The sequence below is a fragment of the Teleopsis dalmanni genome, chromosome 1 (assembly GCF_002237135.1).
Source record: "Teleopsis dalmanni isolate 2A chromosome 1, ASM223713v2, whole genome shotgun sequence".
Taxonomy (NCBI): domain Eukaryota; kingdom Metazoa; phylum Arthropoda; class Insecta; order Diptera; family Diopsidae; genus Teleopsis; species Teleopsis dalmanni.
The window spans coordinates 3,564,807-3,575,929 of NC_051846.1; the positions used below are offsets into that span (position 1 = coordinate 3,564,807).

The 11,123-nt window shown below is 31.7% G+C and overlaps 1 protein-coding gene across 1 annotated transcript; it reads right to left on the bottom strand.

Moving 5' to 3' along the window:
* Window positions 1-108: 108 nt before the first annotated feature.
* LOC119668179 (multidrug resistance protein homolog 65-like) lies at window positions 109-7,265 on the bottom strand. The gene is made up of 13 exons (XM_038077616.1): window positions 6,223-7,265; window positions 5,908-6,153; window positions 4,134-4,305; window positions 3,758-4,078; window positions 3,234-3,690; window positions 3,076-3,176; window positions 2,100-2,944; window positions 1,779-2,042; window positions 1,422-1,718; window positions 987-1,365; window positions 791-905; window positions 488-729; window positions 109-416 (listed from the first exon to the last, which is right to left on the bottom strand). Exons 1-13 carry the CDS (start codon window positions 6,507-6,509, stop codon window positions 216-218), a joined length of 3,927 nt encoding a protein of 1,308 aa, XP_037933544.1. The 5' UTR covers window positions 6,510-7,265; the 3' UTR covers window positions 109-215.
* Window positions 7,266-11,123: the final 3,858 nt, after the last annotated feature.

Consider the following 11,123-nt stretch of genomic DNA (forward strand, 5'->3'; position numbering starts at 1 on the left):
GTTGAATTTCAATCGTTCGCAAGGAAAGCAAATATTAGCATGTATCCTTAACTATGGTATATCAAAAAAACCAGCTATGGCACTAAAAATATTATTTACTTTTACGAAAAGAAAAGATATATATATCATATATGATTATCAACTAAAGTTAATTTAGAATTAAAGATAATATAAACTACTAAAGCTATTCTGTTTGATTTTTGGATGAAAGATTTCTATTGTGTATTTGGTTGACTGCGATATAGTTTGGCATATATACCATTTTTCGCAATTAGCTGTGGATGATTTCCGTGTTCAACGATACGTCCACTTTGTATAACACATATAAGATCTGCATTCTGCACAGTGGCCAATCGATGTGCAATTACTATACATGTTCTACCAGCACAAGCCTCATCCAGTGCAGTTTGTACAACCTAAAGTAAAGAGAGATAAAAGGATTTATAAATTAAATTGATTGAAAATGTTTTCTCTGTTTAAAACTTACTCTTTCGCTTTGCAAATCGAGCGCTGAAGTCGCTTCATCTAATAGCAATATTTTCGGATTTCTTACTAAGGCGCGAGCAATAGCTATGCGTTGTTTTTGTCCACCAGATAGTTGCGTACCCTTTGAACCTAGACATGTGTCATAACCTGAAGGAAGTGCTGTAATAAAATCATGAGCATTTGCCATTTTAGCAGCAGCAATGATTTGTGTCATAGGCACCACGCGAGTTGTGTCGCCATAACCTGTGGGAGAGCATTCGTAAGTTATAGAAAGAAACCGAAGTCATTACATTGTTTGTCTTACCAATATTTTCTGCTATTGTCTTTTCAAAAAGTGATGGTTCTTGTGATACTATACCTAAACGACGACGTAGAGTTGGCAGCTCCATGTCCTGGTGTATGTCTTCCTGATCAATTAGCTATCATATTTTTTTTTTTGAAATTCGTGTTTAAGAAGGAACTGATCTATTTTTTTATGTAACGTGTAATTCAAAACTTACAATCTTTCCACTGATAGGATCGTAAAAACGTTGAAGCAGTTGTACACAAGTTGATTTGCCTGACCCCGAAGAACCTACTAAGGCAATTGTTTTTCCTTGCAATACATCTAGGTTAAAATTTTTTAAGACTTTCTGATCTGGACGTGTTGGATAGCTGAAGTTAATGTCACGATAGCTCACACCCTGTTGCACAACATTTGTTTTGGAAATCACAACACCATTGGATTTTGCGCCAAATATATCAGGTGACTGAATTGATGGTTCACGATCGATGATTTGATACAGACGACTTGCCGATATGAGAGCAGCATTAAACGCTGGTGTAAAAGCAAGTGATTGTGCAAGTATGAACAAACCGTACAACATAGTATTAGCAATTCTACATAAAGTAATATCTTAATGTCAACGACAACAGATAAGGTTGTTAGTACTTACTTCATAATATCTTCGAATTTAATTTTGCCTTCAGCATTCATAATGCCACCGTAAGTTAAGGTGACAGCATATCCAAAGAACATTATAGCCATTCCTAATGAATTAACCAAGCCACGAAAACGTAGACGTCTTTTAATTTGCATTTCATATCGATCTATTTCCTTATCGTATTCTGCTATGACGCCCGGTTCTCTGCGCAAAGCTGCAACTGTTCGTATTTGAGCTATGGTTTCGGTAGCAATACGGCTAGTCTCTTCTAACACAACTTTTTCTTTTAAAGCAGATTTATTTGCAAATCTTGAAACAATTAAGCATGCATTGAAAAGTTTAAAGAATTTCTATTAAATGATTACCTACTTAGCTTCAAAGACTATAGCAGCGACCATAAATGGTGCTGTACAAAGGCAAATTAGTGCCAGTTCCCATGAGTAGGCAAATGCTATGGAAAAACTACAAATGAAATTGGTTAACGCTTGTATTATATTGCTGAGGGGAAATCCAATTGCGCCTTGTACACTTGAGGCATCACCAGAGAGACGCGCAGAAAGTGCACCTACACTATTCTCTTTTTCATCAAACCAAGCCATATCTTGACGCATAAAAGAACGAAACGTTTCAGATCTAAGAATGAATACAATATATAATCTTTAAACGCAGTTTTTAACAGATAATATTAACCTCATGCGTGTAGTCAACCATACACCCGCCAAGTTGAAGAAGTATGTTTGAGTAAAGCATACCACGCATGCCGATAGACCCACTACAACACTAATGATGGACATCGTGGAAGTATGTTTAAGTACATCTTCTGGATCTGGTTCGGCTAATGAGGCGTATAACTCTGCTAAAACTAAAGAAAATGCTGGCTGTGCGCAACCATAAAGTCCAGCACATATTGTGCCTAAAGCAAGAAAGCTCCATTCAGGTTTAGTAGAAAGTAGAATGCGAAAAAAAGTTTTAGTAAAATTGGTGGTTTCTTCCTTTTCTGTTAAATTTTCATCGTTTTTCGCTTTCTTATTTGAAAAGTATTTAATTACATTTTTATCAATAGATGATTCTGAAAATCTGGGGTCTAGCATAGAATTTTTTTGTTTTACTAAGTCTTCTGATAGTTTTCGATCTTTCATCAGTTCCAAATTAATTTCACTCTCCATATCGGTAATTGTGTCTTCTGCATTTCCAGTGTATTCATGTGCTGATACCATATCATAGTATTTTCCGGCACGCTGCATTAGTTCGTCATGGGTGCCCTGTTCTAAAATTTTACCATCACTGATAAAGATAATGCGATCTGCGTGACAAATGGCAGAAAGCCTATGAGATACGACAATTGTGGTACGTCCTTTGCTGGCGCGATCTAAAGCGCTTTGCACTAGTTTTTCAGAATGATAGTCCAATGCTGATGTTGCTTCGTCAAGAAGTAAAATTTTTGGTTTTTGTATAAGTGCTCGAGCAATCGCGATTCGTTGGCGCTGTCCACCAGAAAGCTGAACTCCCTTTTCACTTATAATAGTGTTATAACTCTATTTTAACAAAATGTGTTTAAAAAAATGCAATCATATAATAATTATATATTAATATTCATCAATAAATACGTTGATAATAAGTGTCAAATGTTAATTCTAAAATAATTTATTTTAAATTTACAACTTACGTCCGGTAAGCCGATTATAAAATCATGAGCATTAGCCGCTCGTGACGCATCTTCAACTTCTTTTTGTGTGGCATCAGGTTTGCCATGGCGTATGTTCTCACCTATTAACAGAATAAACGTAATGCTCATGTATAGAGCTGGAAATTATCATTCATTACCTATCGTTCCCTGAAAGAGTACTGGTTCTTGACCAACTACTGCCATATTGGATCTAAGCCAAGATACATTGTATTTCTTTATATCTTCATTATCCAATAATATTTTACCAAATATGGGGTCATAAAATCTTTGTAGCAATTGAACACAAGTTGATTTTCCAGACCCTGAATATCCCACCAATGCTACCGTTTCTCCTTCTTTAATCGATAAATTAAAACCTCGTAACACTATAGCATCTTCTCGAGATGGATAGCGAAAGAACACATCTTGAAATTCAATATTGCCTTTAAGGCCATAATTCAAAATTTTTCCATCCTTTGACATTGGATCAATTTTAGGTGTTGAGTCCATTACTTCAAAAATGGCAACAGCTGAACCACGCGCCATAGCAAATGTCTCCAAAAAAGGTGTGGTACGTGAAATATGATCAGCACCAACAATAATACCAGAAATAACCTAATAAAGGTAATAAAAAATAAAAACTTAAGTTTTATATGATATTAAATAACATCGATAACCTTACAATCATTAATACAGCAGGTGTGTAATCTTTGTCTTCTGCATTCTTCTCACGGTCGTCCAATATAAGATGTGCACCATACCAAAATGAAGCTGCACTTGCAATAAAGAGCATAGCTTTTAATATGGAATCACTTAAGCCAGACCAGGCACCTTTTAGTTGACCTGCTTTACGTGCAGGTACCAGACGTTGTTCGTAGCGTTGTGCTTCGACTTTTTCCCCACCAAATGCTACCACTGTGCGTATTGCGCCAATTACTTCTTCTACAATAGAACTAGCAATAGCATATGAGTCCTGTTCTCGTGTAGTCAATTTACTTTGGTACTGTGTGAGACATCACATAGTTTATTATATAATTAATATAATAACGTTTACTTACTTTGGCAACAACATAATTAACAAGAACTGTCAACGGTATATAAATACAAATGGATAAAGTAAGTTTCCATCCATATATAAACGATATTATAATACTAATAACAATATCACAAAATAGTTGTATAAAATGACCTATATTCTCTGAAATGCCGTTCCGAATTTTCTCCATGTTACTACAAAAAGAAGAAGAAAACAAAAAAATTTATTGGTGGTTGGTCTTACATATATCTGTTTTTAACATATCCATTAATTTTGAGTTTTATATTCTTATTTTATATTCTTATTTGATAATGATAATGATAATGATAATGATGAGTTGACCTGAATTTTCTTATTATCAATTTAAGATAGATATAATGATATATAAATTTTACAACTGACAATTAAGCGAAACCTATTTTGGTTTCGCTTAACTGTGACTAGTGTAAATATTCATCAGCTTATATTGTATAAGAAATGAAGATTTTTATAGATCAATAGTTCCGAAAAATTGTCGGATAGTGATGGACTTTTAAAAGAAATCTTAATTATTGAGTTAGATGAGTAAAAAAAGTATTCGAAGATTTTCTGTAAAATCTAAAGATAAACATATTTTATTTTTTTTTTAAATAAGTTTTATATTTCAAATATTAGCCATTTTTTTTGGCCACTTGATATTTCTTATATTGAATTAATATATTTAATATAACGTTGGGGATTTAAACAGTTCTGTTTTAAGGTCAATTTTACTTTAGTAAAAAGTATTGCAGAGATCCGGAAATCTGATAATCCTATAGTGCAATGGCAATACAATGTGTTATATGTGTATCCAGTATTCAGTGATTCGATATTTTCGCGATTTACCATAGCTGTGTATGGTCAAGATGAAATAAGTTTCCTTTTGCTCAATTCTGGCATTCTATTTTTTTCACGTTCTTGTCATCCATTGTCATCCAGAACTGCTGTTTATGGCCATTATATATCTTTCGTACAATATTTATTTTTTTATTGCTTCTTAAGATATGGCTCAAAAATGGCTCGATTTCTTCCTGTTTCAACAGCGATTCACATATGAATCTGCGGTTCAAAAAATATGTTTTACTTTCTTAAATAATAAACATCACTTCCTTAGTCTTTACTGTTAATAATAGTTCTAGAAGTTTGTTCTCATTTTAGTTGCAAATTCTTAAGGTCTGTTAAATTTTGTAAGATAGACAGTATCTCATAGACTATGGTATATCAGAATATTAAATTTTTGCCTTGTGAATATTAATTAGAATTATTTTACCTGAAAATCGTTTTCCTTAAAATTTTCAAAAAATTACTTTATATCGGGCCGCAGCTCTCAGCACAATTTAAAAAAAATAATGTGTACTGCTTATATAGCAGGGAACATTCCGTAGCCAACTATATTCATGATAGATATATAATGTAGCCAGATAAAGAAAAATAGAATAATAATAGAAGTTCTAGATTTCAACTGAATAACAGTAAAATTTCAGTGCATCGAATATGGACCAAAATCACTCAGCCTGTCATAATCCATTATATTTCAAGAAGTTTTTTTTTTTATTTTCATCATAAAATATGATATTTCAGCGCTAACCGTTATGACCAATAAAGTAGCCAATTGTTTTATTATGCAGCGACTTTTCCCCATCTATACCTGCCTCTGATTACTTATCTGACAGGGAATCAACTTTATCTGAACACATTTTCTGCCAAATATAAAATTTATCTTACTAACTATCCATTTATCGTTGACTTCACTTATGCTCGTTTGCTTTCCAACTTACTCTGTTATTCTTACTGCAAAATTTTGATTCTTCGTAACATCGTGCCAACCAATGTCCTGGCGTATCGTAGCCTCAAAGAACTTGCGACGCATGCGCACTATTAATTTGAGCGCTACATGATTAAGTAAGTCTACATATGCAATTCCCGATATAAACAAAACAATTGTATCTATAGTTATTAAAATGCCAAATGAAATAGAATCCTTCTTCAGTTCGGCCATATTCTCCTCATGTGTAGCATTTGAGCTAAAATAGAATTAGTAGATTTATTACATAGATTTAATGATTTTCCTGCAATAGGAAGAAGTCACTTACAGCATTTTTCCACCTCCAAATAATGGTAAGGCTATTGTTGCAGAACTAGTGCCAACGCCAAGATTTCGATCTATGAACATTGCCACTAGTTCACTGTACACGATAATCGCAACAGGGAATACCAGGGATTTGATAAATGCCATTAGACAGGCGATAAAAATTAAGAAATGATCCCAATAATTAGCATAACGAAAAAGTTCATCAAAGCTAATAGTGCGTTCTTCTTTCACTTTTTTCTTAGCCTTCTTATTCTTACGGCTCTGTGTACTGTCCGTTGTTGAGGTCATTTTTGTTTGAGTTTCTCACTAAATTTTTAAAGGGGTTCACTCTTAATTATTGATATATAATGATGAGTTGCAAATTTTTAAAAAATCTATTAAAAAATTTTTCATTCATGTGTGGGGTGCCGAGTTCACTGGGTCAATTAAGAATTATTACTTTTTTTATTTCACACGACATTTAATTAAACGTTGCAGTCACTTCACACTTCAAAAATATTTCTAACTTAATGGTTTCTTTGCGTGTATTCCGGTGTAGTTATGTAAAAGTTGTAGTCAGTATGGACTTGCGTAGTGCATCTTAAACACATACGGGGGATACACACACGTCCATGACACTATTAAAAAAGTAGCCGGTAAATAAATTTAATTGAATGTTTGTGGTATGGATGACTTCCTTATGCGTTATTGAATGTAGTCAAGGCTACGAACTTTGTAAAAATAGTCAATGAATTTGACATTAATTTTTTCTACGTGAACGTTTACGACTGTTATTAGTTCCTTTACTAGTATTTGTTTTGTTGCATTTTTATTAAATAATTTGCACAGATTGCTTATTTTATCTTTATAGAAATATTTGCTAATAATTAGATTTAACTATTTGAAGAGAAGTTCTTATCTTCTTATCGTAAGCACATTTATTGAGTCTCCTCATTTGATATTAACACTTCTCCACTTCACTTTATTTAATTACTTCTATTCTATTTAATTGTGAAGCATAAAAATTGTACTCGGCCCGCTTCTAGTTCAAGATCACCGACTGACTCTCTTCTAATAAAACGCGCGACTGTTTTGAAATGTGGTTTGTTTGTGTATTTATAAGATTTCGAAGACACTTATTTTAATCTATTAAGGAAATTAATTGATATGAACGCAGGCATAATTTTTTTTGTAGGCTCCAATAAACCCTTTTCTTTTTGAATGATTATTGATTTCATTAGTTCGGTAAATAGATACTAATGACGTATGTTAAAAGAGTGAGAAAAGGGTTTAATTATAATTTAAATTTAATTTAAAGTAAAGTGCTTTTTGTTATAATCCAAGTCTAACAGCACTGTTGAGTAGCACTTGGTTGCTTACATTCAAGACTGGTTCCGAGGCATATATCTGGTGGCTTTTGGAACTAAAGTCTCACAAACTTTCTCCATAATGTAAAGCTACTTAACATCAATGGCGTATTCGACACGCATTATATACCTGATTAGATTAGATTGGAGTGGATAAAGTCCTAAACATCCAGTGCAAGAATGGAGTCCCTCTGAGAAAAAATATATAACATATCAATTTGAAATCATTTCGATTTCAATTTCAATTTGATTTTAATTTATTTTGCTTTGTTTACCTTGAATTCTGATTTTCAGATATGCCATACAAAATGCATATCGACTATAGGTATAAGGAAGCCAATGAGTAAGTTCGCTAAAAAGAATTTCTAGAGTCTAGAGTGAGTATTGCATCAATATTATATGGAGATAAAGTTTAATGGATATGCAATAAATTCATCCGTAGAGTAATATTTTTTTCAGGACTTATCTTTTTTTTTTTTAGGATATGGTACTGTTAACACAATAGTGAGTAAAATTTCGAAGACAAAAATCGAATTCATACTTTCCCATTTAAATGAAATTCATAAGGCTATATTTTTTATGTTATTTGACATTATACAAATGTGACGATTCTTTCTACGCGGTTGTCTACTCCATTTGTCAATGTTTTCGATATAAGATATTCATTTTTCAATAGCTGATATAGGAAACTACAGAAGGAAAAGTTTTTAATTAAGTAAGTAATTATTGAAACGGATTTAACGTATTATATAGAAGAATTTTTCGAAAAGTAGGCTTAGAGGTTTGTACCTCTCTATCTCTCCGTTCCTCTTAGTCTGCTGTAGATGCTGTTATTGCAATGTATTACAGCAGCATGAACCGTGACTTTAAGTAAAATAAGTATGAAGAAACACTGATATTATAGTATTCACGGAATAAGGTCTCATCGTTCTTACAAATATATTAAAGTCAATTAATTTATTTATGAGCGTTGATTAATATTGCATTATTAAAGATTTTGATGTTATCTTTTAAAAGGTTTACATGCTAGAATGCGATTAAAGATATATGAAAAATAGATATGCAGTTCTTTTAATCTCCATATTTTTCTCATCTACTATAGTTTCAAGATGGGTGAAATGGCGTCTATAATAGTTACGGTTCTTGTTTTTTTATACTTGAGACAAAAGAAATGATACCACCTAGATGTGAGCTAACTAACTAACTGAAGTTCTTAAGATATGTGTTTATCACCTCAAGATGGGTAAAATAGCGTCTATAATAGTTACGGTTCTTGTTTTCTTATATGTGAGACAAAAGAAAAGATACCACCTAGATGAGAGCTAACTAACTAACTGAAGTTCTTTAGATATGTGTTTATCACCTATATTAAAACACGGGAGAAAATGAGAGCTACGTTTTTAAATTATAAGTTAACCAGTTAGTCAAGGCATAGAAAAGATTTAAGTTGATAGTTCATATGAGTTATCTCATATGAGTTATCTATTTACGTAAATATAAGAATGAAAATATGAGTAATGAAGTCTAGATGTGCGGTAAATTTAGGGAAGGAAATTGGTCTGACTATTTACTCTGTTTTATTTAAACTGTTCTTTTGTAAGTATTTTTATTAATCTGATATAACTTTGTCTTGAGTTAAAAAAAATTTCTGCTAAAGTCATGAGGTCAAACTACGAATAATGTACGAGTAAAAGTTATTGGTATTGAGCAATTAATCGATATATTTTTTTACATGAGGTCCTTTAATACATAATTGATTGATAAAATGATAATATTTTTTTTTTGCTGAAATTAATTATTTTTCTATTACACATTAATACACTACTAGTAATAGTATTGAAGATTTCAAACTTTTATATGAATTTAATGAACTATTTCATTTGTTTATAAAAGAATAACAAAACAAAAATACTTCAACTACGCCCTTGCCTAAATCGATGAGTTCCAGCTGCTCTTACTTTATTTCTATTTTAATTTAATTGGCCGAATACTTTTCTCTAAGATAGAAGAAATTTTTCCTTCATAGCTGGACTGACTCTCTTGTGTAGAAATCGTTAATTGTAAAGATCTTTGATTTATATTCTTACGTTGTTCAATTTAAATAATTAACTTAAGGAAAAACGTAAAGACAAAAAGTCAGAGAGTCAGAATAATCAATGAATTAATAATTGCATAAATTCGGAGGTAATAAAATAATGGGTGAGCAATTTAAAATATTCTATAAATATCTTCTTCTTATACATATTTTATACACATAGATAGGAATGATTTTGCAGAATTTTAAAATTTCTATTTTTGTATATAATATTATATCAATTAATAACTAAAAAATTTTATTAAAGATTTTAACTATTATAACTAGATTTTCACTACTATTAAAAAAGTTCCGTTCCTGCTCTAATGCCAATAGTTATTCAAGAAATATGATTTGTAAAATTAGAAAGGTCTTGAAATCTAATGAAGAAAGAAAAAAAAAATAAAACAATAAAACCTGGAACTTGAGCATTGAAAGTTTGTGCAGCCTTGGCTTCTTGTGGATAAACACGATTAGTCATTGTTTCTTATTTGACAGACACGTGTTCTAAACCTGGCACTTGCAGTCCAACAAATTATATACGGACTATAAACTAATTAAATAAAATTCGATTATTTCCAAAGACCACTGATGAAGAGTACTTGGCAATACTCGAAACAGCGTTGTATGGTCAGCCAAATTTCAATAAATTAAATAAAAAATTTTTGTCTTTGCCTTTCTTTGCTATTCGAATCGGTCTAACTTTTAAATAGTTTCTTTCGTCATAAAAAGACACGCCATTATCGGCAAAAAAAAGAAAAAAAATTTACCTTAAAAATTAGAATTATAGGAAATATGAACAATAATATTGTTCAGCTTTTCCTTAACGCGATTAGCGAACTTATAGAGAAACATTTGCATAGCTTCTTTGTAAAATTGCACCCAAAAAAGGCGCTTTACATATAGTAAGTTAAAAAAATATGCATATCAGATGTCTCTACAAAAAGAATAGCTTTGAAACAAAAATAGGCAAGCTCAAAGATTAACTTTCAAATCGTTGAACTTGTGTTTCCAAATAAAGCTGTAGTTTATAAGCTCGTTCTAATTTAAAGCACGGCAAGTGCTTTGGTTGGTGTCACTAATTAAATAAAAATAAGTGTCAATAAAACCTGGAACTTGAGCATTGAATGTTTGTGCAGCCTTGGCTTCTTGTGGATAAAGACGATTAGTCATCGCTTCTAATTTGACAGGCACGAGTTCTAAGCCTGGCACTTGCAGTCCAAACAAATTATATACGGACTATAAACTAATTAAATAAAAATTCGATTATTTCCAAAGACCACTGATGAAGAGTACTTGGCAATACTCGAAACAGCGTTGTATGGTCAGCCAAATTTCAATAAATTAAATAAAAAACTTTTGTCTTTGCCTTTCTTTGCTATTCGAATCGGTCTAACTTTTAAATAGTTTCTTTCGTCATAAAAAGACACACCATTATCGGCAAAAAAAAAAAAAAAATTTACCTTAAAAATTAGAATTATA

Bases quoted from the DNA above. Each gene is read 5' to 3' on its own strand.
- LOC119668179 (XM_038077616.1), bottom strand. From the start codon at position 6,509: ATGACCTCAACAACGGACAGTACACAGAGCCGTAAGAATAAGAAGGCT. The intron at 4,079-4,133 runs GTAAGTAAACGT...TGTCTCACACAG, and splicing joins TTAATTATGTTGTTGCCAAA to TACCAAAGTAAATTGACTAC. The intron at 3,177-3,233 runs GTAATGAATGAT...TTCTGTTAATAG, and splicing joins ACTCTTTCAGGGAACGATAG to GTGAGAACATACGCCATGGC.